The sequence below is a fragment of the Pteropus vampyrus genome, unplaced genomic scaffold, assembly GCF_000151845.1.
Source record: "Pteropus vampyrus isolate Shadow unplaced genomic scaffold, Pvam_2.0 Scaffold156, whole genome shotgun sequence".
Taxonomy (NCBI): domain Eukaryota; kingdom Metazoa; phylum Chordata; class Mammalia; order Chiroptera; family Pteropodidae; genus Pteropus; species Pteropus vampyrus.
This window is the reverse complement of record NW_011888937.1, coordinates 1,859,542-1,875,362: the sequence shown is the minus strand read 5'-3', so window position 1 is coordinate 1,875,362 and position 15,821 is coordinate 1,859,542. Positions and strand designations below refer to the sequence as shown.

Below are 15,821 nucleotides of genomic sequence, written 5' to 3'. Positions count from 1 at the left end.
TGACCTTGTGTCCTTCCTTTGTGTTGTGCCCAGAGAGAATCTGTCTCTTGAAGCTTTCATTCTGTATTCCATTGTTTTTTTCACTCAGTACTTGTTAGCCTGGTAGAAATGAGGAGGGGCATTCTCTCATGTTCTGACTAAACCTCTATCTTAACAAGGCACTATGTCCTTTGTTCTCAGAATTCTGACCTTCACAGGTGTCCCCTCCAACTGTAATAATGAGCCTAGAATGTATTTCTGCCCCTCTCCCTTGGGTAGAGTGTTTTTTTCCTCTGTTCTGTTTCTCCAGTTATATACAGATACCTACAATGTGTTATCACCAATGCCTTAGTAAGAATTTTTGTTGCTCCCTTCTCTGACATTAAGTCTTTTGTTCCAGAAGGAAGCTAGGAGAGATAGGTTGGTTAGAGTTACAATAGTGGCTGCTGTTTCCCTCCCCTGCCAACACCATAGGTGTAGACTTTTTTAGGAGTTGCCTCAGTCTTCTCTATTAATACCTCTATATTTGTAGCCCCCAGGTACTTCGCACTCTCATGCTACCCTACACTCAATCTTTAGCAATTTATTTGTAAAATTTAGCTACATCTTATTAGTCGCTTAACTGGCAACCCAAGGCATTTGTCCTAAATAATCAAATTCTCAGGTCCTGTTTCTTGCTATGGAGAAAATCAGGTACCAGTCTCTACCCAAATTTTGAGTTAGTTGGTTGCCCTGCAACTTAGGTTTGTGATGAGTTCAATACAATTCATTAATTTGCCATTTGTTCAGATTTTTTTGTTGTTGTTGTAAAAGTATAAATGGTTTCTTTCCAGATCTCTTCATTCTCGAATTAAAAATTGTGATTTTAAGATAAAAAGCATGGTGTCTCTGAGAGTGTTTATTTTCCAGCTTCCAGTTATCATTGACTTGAGGAACCCGACGTTGAAGGCTAGACATTGGACAGCTATTGAACAAACAGTTGATGCTACCTTAGTGGACCTTGAAATTCCATTAACCTTGGAGAGGCTCTCCGAGTTGCATGTTTTTGACTTCGGCCAAGAAATCCAGGACATTTCTGGACAGGCTTCTGGAGAAGCTGCCTTAGAAACAATTCTTAAAAAGGTAAATCTGAAAAATATATATTCCTAAGACAATGAGTGTAGAGGTATTCACATCACCAACTTTTGGGTTATCTGAATAGATTTTTCAACATTGCAGCTTTTACCCCCTCGTTATTACTCACCCTTCCATTATTTCCTTGTGTTTATTATCATTACTATTGTTATTCCCTCTATAAATAAAATATCTTCTTTCTACTTAGCTTATAGCCCAACATGAACTTGATGACAACAGTTTGAAATTTGCCTGCTATATAAAGAACCACATACCAAGGAAGATTTTTTTATACCAAAATACATTATCTTTCAAACTACCAGAGAAGACTGTGTGAAATACTTCAAAAGACATTAAGAGTTCTCTACTTAGAACACTTACCTTCTTCCCCTAATATTCACGCATCTTACCAAGCACCTGTGTAAAAGAGATTTTTCCTTTTAATTAAAGCATAAAATGATAGGAAATACAAGTTAAAGTATTATAAGTTATTCATATGTATTAATGTTAGTCAATGAAATTAAGCAAATCAGTGTCATCTGAGAAAAGAATTTTAAGAATTTTTTAAGGCAGTAAGAGAACAGGATTATTATGGAGTTTTCATTTATTTTATTCCATATGCATTTATCGAGTATCTAAACACAAATGAACTTAGATGTCCTAAGATCTGAATTATTTCTAAGGTGGAAGATTCTTGGAAAACAACCGAATTTGTCGTTCTCCCTCACCGCGACACCAAAGATGTGTTTATCCTGGGCGGCACAGATGACATACAGGTGGGTAACTGGATTATTGAAAATTTGTGGTAAAAGTTCTGGCCAGATCTAGTCCTAAATCTCTTATGGGAGATTATGATGAAGAAATGAAATATGAGAGTTAATAAATATGAAAAATCTAATCAGGAAGGCAAAATAATGTGAATAATTGACATGAATACTTATACATAAAATATTTAGCAAAGCAATAAAAATGGCACATATATGTAAGAGTTATAATCCTGTAGTTGATGACTTTTGAAGAATTTAGGAAAGCAAAGATATGATTTATGGCTGAAGTAATCAGAGTATCCTTCCTTGACCAGCTAAGACATGCTGGACCTTAAAAAGTAAATGGGGTTTGATAGACATACACGAGAATGAAGGGCATTTCAAACTTTTTAAAATAAGAAATATAAATGAGCATTTCAGGTTTATAGCACACTAAGAAACTAAATCCCCTTGAATTCTTTGAGATTAGGTGTAGATAGCCATGCTCTATGAATAGCAAAAGAAGATAAATCTAACCCATATGTTTGGAATGTTCTTAATAACTTAAAATTTAAAGTCACATTATTTTTGCAAAAGGATCATGGTCTTATGGCACCATTTAAAAAAGGAAAGTCCTGACCTGTTAAGGTGTACCCAGGCCAGAATTGGAGATGAAAAGGCTTCGTCAGGTAAAGGTTGTAAGAGCAAGACAAGATGTCATTCTGGGCAGTGGATGGGAAAACAGATCCAAGATGATAGTCAGTCAGTGTAAGACTAAGTGACACTAGGTGATGATGGGGCTTATGCTCTCAAGTAGTTTATCATTTAAATAGAGCATTTGAAATTCATTAGATTAACAGACACATTTTTAATGCATATGTTCTCTGAAGGTTTCTGTAGTGTAAGAGGGAGGCACAGGGGTGGGAGGTAGAGGGAAAATTTCATAATCATTCAGATCTTGATATGAATGAGTTCAATTTCTCTCTTCCTCAAGATGATTGAGGGAAAGTGATGTTCCATTGGATAGAAAAGACAGCTAATTTTGTAAGTCCTGAGTGCTTTGAGAAAACAAAGACTTGGGTGAGCAAATGGTGTAAAGAAGGTACCAGATACTCAAAAGTAGGGGGAGAGAGAGGAGAAGAGTGTTGAACCAAACAAAAACTTGCGCCATTGATAATTATAGAAACAGCCAATATTTTACCATCAGAAATTCATTGGTGACATTTGAGAAAACATGAGAGTGGGTTGTAAGCTACAGTAAAAGGGAGGAATCAGGAGGGGAAGTGGACGGGGAGGAAACAGTAGATAGGGCTAAGCTATTCATTCAAGAAGTTGGATTGTAAATGGACTCTTGGGATTAAATATCTGTATCTTTGAGAGTACAAATAAATGATGTTGCATATATTTTATTCTCCATTCTTTAAAGGTCCTTCTTGATGACAGCACCATCAACATTGCAACCATTGCCTCATCACGTTATGTTGGTCCACTGAAATCTCGAGTAGATGACTGGCAGAAACAACTTGCTTTATTTAATCAAACACTGGTGAGTGAGGATGATTTCATTCAGGGACTCAGAGAACTGTAGAGCCACCAGACCTTAGAAATTATTTGTTCAGTCATTTAAATATTACATGGTTTAGATATAAGATTGAATTAATGATATTTTATTATGTTCAGAAAGTAAGAAAAATACAAGCATATTGAGTTCTTTTTTACATGATTATACTATCACCCTTGTATTAGTCATTATTGCTCTGAAACAAAATGCCACAAAGTTAGTGGCATAAAACAATATACATTTATTACCCTTTAGTTTCTGTGGGACAGGAGTTCAGGTGTGGCTTAACTGGGTCCCCTACTTAAAGTCCCACAAGGGTTCATCAAGACGTGGGCTGGGGCTGGATTCTCATCAGAGGTTCAAGCAAGAAAGGATACACTTTCAAGCTCACTTTCAAGGTTGTTGGCAGAAATTATTTCCTTGAAACTCTGGGAATAAGGGCTTCAATTTCTTGCTGGCTGTCATCTGGAGGCCATCGTCAGCTCCTACATGTTGCCTACAGTTTTTTTCCATGTGGACTTTCCCCAGCATAACGACTTGCTTCATCGGTCTAGCAAGAAAAAGAAAGTCTCTTGGCAAGACAAATATACACATAATTGTATATGTCCTATTACCTTTGCCATGTTCTACATGGCTGGAAGCAAGCAACCGACACTCAAGGGGAGAGAATCACAGGGTGTGAACACCAGATCTTGGGGGCCACTTTATGGGTCTTGCACAACAATCTCACATTTACTGGAAAAACACTCATTGTTGCTCGAAGTCTCCTTGTGGTACATACTTCCTTTTTATTTGATTCTACCTCAGATTATCCCATAGTAAAACAAAGAACTCACTCACACCGATCTCATTTTGTTCCCATCCAATCTCTGTCTTAGACTTCAGAGTTTTAGCTTGATTCATGATGTTTAAGTTTCTATATATTCTAATATGAAAAGTTACCTATGAAATAATAAAGGTACTAGTAGAAAAAGACAATTGTTACAACTTTTTTCGTAGAGATCTTTTTCAGGAGTGCATCCTCTTCAATGAGCACTTTATAATCTGACCCCTATCTAGCTTTCTGTACTGATGGCTGAGCCCTATGAAGGGAGGGACTACAAATCAAAGTAAAAAACACGTTTTCATAGAGGATCTTTAAAAGAATCCAGTGCTGAATAGTCGGGACTCTCCAGAGAATGAACCGTATAGAAAGTGTGAGTTCTGAGATAAACCGGAGAGTGGTTGTGACATTATGGCTTATGCGTAACCCCCAAATCTAGAGTGAGAAGTGAGATATTCTTTCATGAGTGTTGGGATCTACACATGAAGTAGCAGCAGGCACAGAGAAAGGTGAGGTCTGCAGACTAGTTTTGACACTGCATTTCTGGTTTCTTTGATGAACAGTGATTGTTTCTAAGAGAAGTAATGAATGATGTCCTTCTTCCCAATCTTCTGTATTTGCCACATGTTCTGTCACAGGCAGGTTTTACTTTTTTGATTGAAAAAGATGAATTATATTTTTTAAAAGGAAGAGAGGGAAGAATATACACATAATTGGAAAAAAATTTTTGATAACCCTTTCTATATTTGGAAATAGCGACTAACCTAACCATTTCCAAACCCTTCAGATTTCTTTAAGTAAGCATCTTGCCAGCCACTCCAATGCCCTAAACGTCTATTCTGGGCATTTTTTAAAATTTATATATGTATGTATGTATGTATGTATTTGTTGGTCTGTTTTTGGTGCCGGTCAACGAAATTCAGTAAGTTTCAAGTATACAATGTAACAATAAGGCATATATATATATATTGCATTGTGTGTTCCCCTCCCATAGTTAGATTTCTTTCTGTCACCACATATCTGACCCTTCTTACCCCATTTACCTACCCCCCTCCTACCTTCCTCCTACCCTCTGATAACTACTAGTCTATTGTCCATGTCCTCGAGTCTCTGTCCTGTTCATTAGTTGCTTTTAGGTTTATATCCCACATATAAGTGGTATCGTGGTTTTCAACTTTTTCTGTCTGACTTATTTCGCTTAGCCTGATTATCTCAAGGTCCATCCATGTTGTTGCAAATAGAATATTCTGGGCATTTTAATCCTCTTTTCTCTGGGTCTGCTCTGGTTATGACACAGTAGATTCATTATAACTCTACTCAGTAGAAATGGGTTGATATTAGACTGAGGTGAGTCTTGGACCCTTTAAGGAGATTTCATTTCAAAGGATCTGTGAGAAGCCCCCAAAAAGAAAATATACAATGAGATGTGATGTAATTATTTTTTTCCAGCTTTATTGAAATAAAATAGACAGTTAGTTGCTCATATTTACATTGTACAATTTGATGAGTTTTTTCAATTATATTTGGCATAAATAATATATTAGTTTCATTTGTACAGCATAGTAATTAAAGATCTATATAACTCACAGAGTGATCACCCCACTAAATCTAGTACCTCTCTTCCCCACTTACATATTTATTACGGCATTGGTGACTAGTTTCCTTATGCTACACTTTATATCTCCATGACTATTTTGTAACTATCCATTTGTACTTCTTAATCCCTTTGCCTTTTTTCACTGTCCCTCCAACCCCCTTCCTATATAGTAACTCAAAACATTCTCTAGATCTGTAAGTTTGTCTCCACTTTTGTTGTTGTTGTTGTTGTTGTTTATTTTGTTCTTTAGATTCCATATGTATGTGAAATCATATGGTATTTGTATTTCTCTATCTGACTTACTTCATTCAGCACAATATCCTCTAGGTCTATTAAGGTAATATCTTTTTCCATCCCCTTCCCTTTAGTCTTTAACTCTGAAGTGAGTCTCTTATAGACAGCATATGTAGGAGCCACCCTATCTTTTAGTTGGAGCACTCAATTCATTTCCATTTGAGGTACTCATTGATAGATACGTAATTATTACCGGTCTTTATTCATGTGTTAGATACATGTTTTTTCTTCTTAAAGAAGTCCCTCCAACATTTCCTGTAATACCGGCTTGGTGGTGATAAATTTCTTTAGCTTATTTTTGTCTGGAAAACTCTTTATCTGTCCTTCCACTCTAAATGATTGCTTTGCTGGATAAAGTATTTTTGGTGGTAGGTCCTGGGTTTTCATCATTTTGAATATTTCCTACCAATCCCTTCCATCCAGCAAAGTTTCTTTTGAGAAGCCAGCTGCCAGTCTTATGAGTACTCCCTTGTAGGTAATTAACTGCTTTTCTCTTGCTGCTTTTTTTAAGATTCTCTCTTTGTACGTAGCCTTTGGCATTTTAATTCTGATGTTTTGGTGTTGGCCTCTTTGGGTTCATTTTTTGGGAGACTCTCTGTGCTTCCTGGGGTTGTGTCTATTTCCTTTACCAGGTTAGGGAAGTTTCCCATCATTATTTCTTCAAATAGTTTTCAACTTCTTGTTCTCCCTCAGGTACTCCTATGACACAGATATTTTTGCATTTAATTTTGTCCCATAGGCTCCTTAAATTATTACGATATTTTTGGCTTCTTTTTTCTTGCCATTCTGATTGAGTGTCCTTGGCTTCCCCATCTTCCTTGTCAGTGGTTTGATCCTCTTCTTCATCCACTCTGTTGATTCCCTCTAATATACTACTCTTCATCTCAGCTAATACATTCTTCATTTCTGGCTGATTCCTTTTTATAATTTCCATTTCCATTTTTATGTTTTTTAACTCTTTGGATAAAGTTCTGACTGAGTTTATCTACACTTCCCATAAGTTCATTGAGCATCTTTATAACCAGTGTTTCAAACTCTGCACCTGTTAGATTGCTTGACTTTGTTTTTCCTGGATCTCTGTTCTGTTCACTCATATGGTTTCTGCTTCTTTGTCTTCCCATTTTGGCTGCCTTTCTGTGTCTGTTTCTATGTACTAAGCAAAGCTCCTAAGTCTCCCGGTCTTATTAACATGGCTTTGTGTATTAGGCATCCAGTAGCACAGTCCTAAGAGAGGTTCAGCTGCAGGCCAAGTTTAACCCCAGCCTGTGTCCCTCCAGGGCCACCTGTTAAGATTCAACAAGCAATCCACAGATGCTGTGCTTATAGTTGCCTCAAAAGAGCACCCCAGAAACCGAGGCCAGCTGCCACCAGTGTGGGTCTTGGAGCTGCTCAGCAAGAGACACAGGACTCTCTGTGGCTTGGGTGGGGCCGCGAGTTGGGGGAGGCAGAGTTTTAGGGAATCCTCTGGGTGGAGGATTTTCTGTTACCCAGTTCGATGATGTCTCAGTTATTGTGGCGCTGCGTCCACACACGGGGAGCAGGGAGGGCTCAACAGAGGAATAATGGATACCGCTAGCATTTCTGCCCGGTAGAAAGCCTCACCTCTGGCTCTCGCTCCAACAGCTCAGTGTCCCCCAGTAAGTCCTTGGTGCCCCCTGAGCAGCCTACCCTTAGCTGGTGCACAAAGTGAATAGGTCTGTCACCACGAAAGTCTGTTCTCAGACACAGCCACTTTAAAAGAAACGTCCTCAGCTGCTGGCTGCCATTGCTATAGCCTCTGTCCCATTCAGCCAGTTGGGACCAGGTAGCCTTGTGTCTTTGCCCTCTACTACCTCCTCTTGTTGCAGGATGATTTCTTATTTTTCTCCCTAGTTGTAGGGCTTGTTCATCTAGACCCCAGGCCACTCTGCTTACTGTTTGCTCCGTGTTTCTATCACACCTTTGATGTGGTCGCAAGAGGGATGAACAAAGCTTCTATTATTTATGACATTTTCCCAGTCGACCTCCGTTATGTAATCATTTTTTATGTAACTGAATGTTTTCAATTTAGATTTAAAATTTTGATAATGTCTATGTTTTTCTCCTAGGAAGAATGGTTGAACTGCCAGAGAAACTGGCTCTACCTAGAAAGTATTTTTAGTGCTCCAGATATTCAGAGGCAATTGCCTGCAGAGGCTAAGATGTTCCTTCAGGTGGATAAGTCATGGAAAGAGATCATGAGGAAGGTGAACCGGCTGCCTAACGCTCTTCGAGCGGCCACTCAACCAGGTATAAAACAAAAATTTAAAAACAAAAAGACTTAATATATAAAATGTTTATCACCTATAAGGGTCTAATAATAGTGGCACCCTTAATCCTTGACTCTAGTCAGCACTGATGACCAGGAATGTTTGTAGTACATTTGACACTGTTGCAATATGAATTGAGCATTGTTATTAATATTACTTTGTTAATTTTTCTTATTCTTATTCTTTTCTCTCAGCTTAGTTCACAGTTTGGGGACAGAAGAGTCTGCTTTTTGCCATCTGTATAATTGGGGCATGCTGCCACAGTGCCAGTCATGCTTCCGTTTCACAATTTTGACTATAAGACATACAGTTACATTCCAGTGATCCATTCTGCTAAAGCTCTCACAGACTTAAAGCCATAAAAATTTCCTTATTTTTTAATTAATTCATTAAAATCAGTTAAAATATTACCACTAACTGTAATTCTAATCTCAAAGTTGAAATGTGTTTTAATAAATTCTGTTTCTAGGGATTTGGAATCAAAGTATTTCCAGGGGCACATATATGGTTATTAAACGTTTATGCTTTGCATCAAAGCCTTATCAAGCTTTTTTGTTGTTTTGCAAATGGCAGCACATAACCTATTCTAGCAAATACTTCCAGACAGCTTCCCTGCCAAGCAGAGGCAACCCATTGGGCTGAACTCTTTGCCCAAAGACTCTTACATAAAACAGAAACAGAAAGAGAAAAAATTATATGGTATGATAGAACTGAAAACTTTAGAACTTTAAGGTTTCTAGAAGCTGCCCACATACCTTGGCTCCTGGTCCTCCTCCAGCTAGCAACTGCATCACTCCAGCCTCTGCTTTTGTCACCACAGCTCCTTCTCTGCCTCTGATACTCCTGGTTGTCCTCTTATAGAGACCCCTGTGATTACACTGGGTCTCCCCATCTCCTGATCCTTAATCACATATGCCAAGTTCCTTTCTCCATATAAACTGATATATTCTCAGGTTCTGAGGATTAGGACATGGACACCTCTGAGAAACCTTTGTTCTACCTACCATATCCACTTAATGTGTGTATTCAAACCTTTTGTTGCAAAATATCAATGTATTGATTACAGAGTGCTGCCCCAGTGTCTTCTAAACTTATTAAATAATATAACTTTCAAAATTAAAAAAATCTGATTCCCAAATTCATCTAGTCCTAGGATTCTAAATAAAGAATTTTGGACCTGTCTATATCATTTTAGATGATGATAAAGTTATAAAGAAAAATTAAGCAGGGTAAAGGGGCTGGAGAGTAACTGTGTGTGTGTTTGTGTGTGTGTGTGTGTGCATGTTTGTGATAGAAGTCCTTTTTAATAAAGTAGCTTTTGAGCAGAAAGCTTTAGGAACAAGCTAATGAGATGCGTATGTACATCTAAGGAAGTATTCTGAAAAGCAATGAGAAGAACAAAAGCAAAGACCTTGAGATAAGAGTGCACTTAGCACACACAGTTGTTGGCAAGGAAGCCAGAGTGGATTGGAGTCATGTACACAAGGTGAAGGCCAGAGTGATGAGCTTGGGTGGGGGCTGGGGATTGGATTGGGTCATTGATCACATCCTTTGGAACCATGGAAAAAACTGGATTTGATTCTTGAATGGGTAGATAAGCCAAGTACTGTGATAGGCACCAAAACTTCAAAGTTACGGGAGACGTGAATCTTGCTCTTTAAGGTACTACAGTTTAGTGATAAAGAAGTAGGATCCATTGCCACAATTTCAGCATTTAAAGATGGCAAAGGAAACGGAAGACATGATAAGAAAGTGACAGAGAATATATAGTGCTCAGAGAGTTGCTTTGTTTGGAGTGTCAAGAAGACAACTATCTGTCTTTGATTTATTCATTCTCAGCACCCTGAAAGTGATGGATGCCACTTAAAAATGTTTCATATTAAATAATTGTTCAACTATGGTAAATATTAAAATTAATATTATTATTAAAAGTAATACCTAACATTCTTAGGCAATCTCACAAATTTTAATTTATTAGACTGTTGTTATCAAATAAAAACAAAGCTTTAAAAATGTCATATCATATTTTATTTCCACTTAAAGTTATATTCTCTATTTATTTTAACATGATTTTACCAATACCTTTTTTTAATGAACAGGACTTCTGGAGACTTTTCAAAACAATAATGCATTACTTGACCAAATTCAGAAGTGTCTAGAGGCATATTTAGAATCAAAAAGAGTTATCTTTCCAAGGTAAGTTTATATAGCAACCTACAACATTTTTAGTAGTTAGACTATCCATTAATTTAAAAGGATATACTTAAAGTAAACCATAACCTCAAAACATTAAAGGAATCAGAAAGAGAAATAAGAACAATATGTGCTCATGGCAGTCCAGCTAATATCTTGATTAGGGAGTATAAATCTCAAGGGACAATACAATATTTTGTCAAGGTTTAAGTGGGTATGTACCCAAGGTGCTGGAAGGATTCTTGATCGCAGCACTTCTTCAGCGTTGCGTATGTATGTGTGTGCCCACATGTGTCCACGTACATGAAAACAAAAAGAACTATGTTGCCTGAGCAGTTTTCTTTAAGTGAATTGGTGACCTAAGAATGTCACTTTAGAAGTTGTCTAAGAGATCATTTCACAAATTCCTATGAATTCTAAAAACACACCAAGAATTATGCTCAGTGCTGAAGATACAGAGAAGAAAAGGCTGGATTCCTGCTCTAATGGAGCTCATGGTTAGCAGGTGGACAGTCATGCCAATAAACCATTATGATGCAATTATGACCAGAGTATGACTATGTGATGGTAGCAAAAGCCCCCAACTTCAGCCACTGGGGCACATTGAACCATGAACCATGGACACGAGCAACATGGTTCATCTCCCACAGATTTTTCCTGTTAACTGTTAAGGAAGTGGGAGTTAAGTTCTGTCCTAGGATAAGTGCTGAAGCACCCAGGGTTACTTGTTTATCTGGGTTACTTGGTTGAGAGAGATTGTTGTTGGGTACCAGGACAGAGTATGTGTGTGCTCAGGAAATGCAAGATCCAGAGGATTTGGTTGAATTTTAACAGATGTCATTGGGCTTTAAAGAATCTTATACAAATTTTACACAGATCTTACTAAAATGTCACTCAGGCAACATGATAAAAGATGGAAGAGTTTGAGGTTTGTAATGTGCCTTTTGTTGATTTCACTCTTAAATCAGTGGTTCCCAACCTGTATCCCCCAAGGCCAAAGAAAACTAATACGCTACTTTTGATATTTAAATAAACATGGGCATAAATTTACCTGTGAAAATATTGAACACCAAAAAGCATCAGCTTTTTTCCCTTTTGTTTAGAATTACATCAATTAGGTCTGCAATGTTTATTATGTTAGGAAGCTCTGTGAGTTACTGATTTTACTCTACAAGCCTTATGGAAATTCTCTATGAGCCATAGATCAAATTAGGTCCTGGAGACACAAGATGATGAATACATTACTGTTCCTGCTTTCTTCACAGGGCTCATACTTCAGTCTTAATCTGTTTAATTAGTTGTAAACAAAGCTTGGGGACAAATTAATTATGATGGTATGTGTTACGTTAAAGAAGCAGGACTGATACAGTGCAACCGAAAATATCTTATTTGTAACTAATGACAGCCTCTGCACTCACTGCTGGGGGCTAGTTTCTTTCTGACCCTCTAGTCAAAATCTTGATCAAGCCTCATGAATTTCTAGCCATTTTCATATAATAATGCAAAAAATTTCATCTAAATGATCTATAATAATCAAAACTCTGAACAACTTTCAAAGTTAAAACTTCTCCCTTTCCTGGCCCAATCCTGTTGCAGTGATGATGAGGATGTATGACAATCAACCCTCCCCACTTCCTCTTGGGTTTCTGAAGTCTCTGGTTTTGAGCAGGAAAGGGAGGAGAGGCAAGGTGACAGGAGAAGCCTGACTTGGCCTGTACCCTTCTGGCTCCCTTTCTCCCATGTAGGGCCTGCCTTGGGCTCATGGAGTTACCTCCAAGCCCGAGAGAACTCTCATGAGCAGCTTTCTTCACAGAAGTGAAGTGTCTTCTCTGGCCAGGCTCTCCTCCCTCACTCTCATCCCTGGGCATCCAGGTGTGCCCCTACTCCCATTCTCTTCCTAAGGTTTCTTCATGCCTCTAAATGGCCCTATTGGACAGGATCTAAGAAAAGCCCATGAAGGATTATACTAGCATAGCCCACATTCATATATGCACAAAACCAAATAAAATTCTGTAGTCACTCATCCATCTATCCAACAAATTATGGACTGAATACCAGATATGGATGAGGTACTAGGCTAGAGTACAAGGAAAATAAATAATATATCTTCACAGGAGAAATTCAAAGCCAAGTAACAGACATGTGAACAAATCAGTGTTACAGCAAGAGCTACAATTTTTTTTAATTTTTATGAATGAAACCTATCTTTTATGTACCAGACGTTAATTCTAGATGTTTGAGGTGAATCCACACTAATCTTCACAACAATCATGTTTAGAGACATGTAGCATCCCCAGAAACCCAGGACCAGTAGGCTTAGAGGCCTAGGAAATCAGTGGATGGCGAAGAGATGTGGCTAAGGAATTTATCTTTTATGTCTATGTAAGGCTTTGATTCAATTTCAAGTTAAAGTTTAAGTATTTTCTTTAATCCAGATTTTACTTCTTGTCAAATGATGAACTTCTGGAGATTTTGGCCCAGACACGAAATCCCCAAGCTGTGCAGCCGCACTTAAGGAAATGCTTTGACTCCATTTCAAAGCTCGAATTTGCTCTCCTGCCTCCTGCTGAAGGGAAAATTCCTGGTGTGGAAGGAGAGCCAGAAAAAGTTTATACTAATGATATTTTAGCAATGCTGTCACCAGAGGGAGAAAGGGTAAGGTACTTTTTGTTTCTAATTCATTATAGGTAAACTTTGTTACTTTTCTAGGGTTGATGGTAGAGATTTATTCCTTGTCACTCTAAGTGTTCATCAAGTGCTACCACTCCTAGTAGTCTGCTGGCTGAGCAGTTTCAGAGATAACCACGATAAAATTCTTGCCCTCGAAAATCTCTAGTGGAGACAAAGTCAAACAAACAATTTGAAAGCACTACAGTAGATGCAATAACAGAGTCATGTGCTCTGTTCTTGGGAACAGAGTGGAGAAAACTGGAGCCATGTCTTACTCTCCACAATGGACACAAGAGTGGACTGGTTAGGAGCGCCGGTTCTACTGGACTGGCCAAACCACCTGGATTCAAGTCCCAACCTTTAACCTCATTTATAAAAGGGGAATTAGTAATTGTGCCTAAGTAATGAGATGCTGAGGATTTCCAAGTGTTACTATATGTAAATTATTTAGAACGGTACCCAGTGAGTGCTATAAAAGTGTGTTTTCATTATTGGCTCATTATGGGCTTCATAGTGTCTCCCGGGCACTGCACGGTGCCTGGAATATAGTAAATGCCGAACAAGTGAACTGTGGGGAACTAAGTGACGTCACAGAGAATCACACATGCGCACACGCACAGGCAGCCAAGGAAGGTGGAGAGGAGGCACGGGAGACAGCGCATGCCAGACGAGGGAACTGTGCCGGGAAATGCCAAGGATGTCAGTCCAGTTAGAGCACAGTAGTGTATCCTCAGGAGTGAAGGAGCCCATAAACCTTGTACTTGTCCTGAATTGATCTTCCTGCAGAAGAATGTACTCATCCTTCATGCAGAAGAGGGTGGGGGCACCAAGGCTAGGATCCAGGGAAAGCATGAAATTTAAAGGGAGGGTAAAATAGATGCGGAAGACCCAGGCAAGCAGGGCAGTCAGGTCATTGGAAATACACGAAATAAATATGAAAAGGACTGGAAAGGGTCAATTGGATTTAACAGTTGAGAGAACATTGCTCACCTTAATGACCTTAACAGGTCTTAGGAGTAATTAGAGCCAAAAAGCAGATGAAAGCAAGGAGGAAAAGAAAGCAAAGGAACTTGGAGCACATAGACTCCTCTTGCAGGGAGTTGGCTCCAAAGGGAAGCAGTAAAATAAAGCAATAAGTAGAGATGGTAAAGGGAGGTGGAGCAATAGAAAGTTCCAGTGCTTGGGGTCAGGCTTCCGTGTTTACATGGCTCGGGGTCTGTTATGGAGAGCCATGTAATGAGCCATGCTGTCATTGCTGTGATTGTCTCCTAGGTTAGCTTGGGAAAAGGCCTCAAAGCCCGAGGCAATGTGGAAGAATGGCTCGGTAAAGTGGAAGAAGCCATGTTCACGTCTTTGCGTCGCCTGTGCAAAGCTGCCATCGCTGACTATCAGGGGAAACCAAGGACAGAATGGGTGATAGCTGGCCACCCTTCTCAAGTAACTCTCACTCCTTGAATTTCCGTCTCTGATTTCCTTTTTGGCGAGATGCGTCACACACTCAAGGAAGATGTTTCCATGCAGGTGATCCTGACCATTTCTCAAATCATGTGGTGCCGTGATTTGACTGAGTGTTTGGAAGAAGATGGTAATCAATTAGAGGCCCTGGAAGCTTTCGAAAAAGTCAACTTTGAGGTGAGATTTTTTTTAACAGGGTGACATTGAACGTACTGCCGTGAGAGATGGTCTCAGTGGTTTTTATTGGCATGATTAATGCAAATTCACTTTCTTTCTGAAATTTAATGCTCTGACATGACTTACTAAGCTTTGAGATTCTCACTGAAACCATTTGTGTTCAAGTTTTCTTAGGGACACTACTTTGGTGTTTGTATAGTATTTTTCTACTTATAAAAATAGGAAAAAAATTCAAGAAAAAAGTGTCAGGATAATAATGGTTTGCAACGTTTAAGGAGAGATCATATTTACTGGATGTCTCTCATAGAAGTTTATTCAATCCAGGACAACCCCAGGATTTGTGCCATTTCTGTTCTTAGGCTCAAGTTGTGCTTTTCTACTATTTTATAGACTCTTCAGGTAACTATCAATAAAACAATAAATAACTGAATGAATCTAAATACCAAACTACAAGAATTTTTAAGCTGTAGTTGGAAACTGCCATTTTAGAGCTACATCTAACTTTAAGTCCAAATTCAATTCAACTTTCAAGCAATGTTGCATTTTTAAAGAATCATCCTTAAAATGAAAAAAGGGAAGAGTCCTCAAGAGAATTGAAGGTCCTCAATAGGATTTCACGTCAAAGAGCTCCAGAGATGAGAAAGGACTCCCTAAGGAGAGTCTGGTTGACCTCTGTGTGGAGGTTCCTGATCAGAGTTGGCACACATGAAAATTCAGCACAGCAGTTCAAGGTCTTCATGACTGAAAAGGGTCAATTTCTCCTCTTTGAAAAATATTTAACCATTTAGGTTAGAATCAGGAGCTCCATCTATAACAAAAATATTTTATTTAATCGAACTTTAGCCTAGTTAAAATGCTTATGTTTTCTGATTATCAAAGGAAAAACTGCCCCAGAAAATAAGGTATACTACCTTAACCTCATTTA

The 15,821-nt window shown here is 38.5% G+C and overlaps 1 protein-coding gene across 1 annotated transcript in view; it reads left to right on the top strand.

Moving 5' to 3' along the window:
* The window catches only part of DNAH6 (dynein axonemal heavy chain 6), a 262,220-nt gene that overhangs the window by 58,692 nt on the left and 187,707 nt on the right, over positions 1-15,821 (top strand). The window contains exons 17-24 of the mRNA XM_023536421.1: positions 889-1,101; positions 1,776-1,868; positions 3,265-3,384; positions 8,201-8,381; positions 10,501-10,597; positions 13,030-13,249; positions 14,537-14,701; positions 14,786-14,896. Coding sequence (XP_023392189.1) covers positions 889-1,101; positions 1,776-1,868; positions 3,265-3,384; positions 8,201-8,381; positions 10,501-10,597; positions 13,030-13,249; positions 14,537-14,701; positions 14,786-14,896 — 1,200 coding nt within the window. The remainder of the gene's footprint in view (positions 1-888; positions 1,102-1,775; positions 1,869-3,264; positions 3,385-8,200; positions 8,382-10,500; positions 10,598-13,029; positions 13,250-14,536; positions 14,702-14,785; positions 14,897-15,821) is intronic.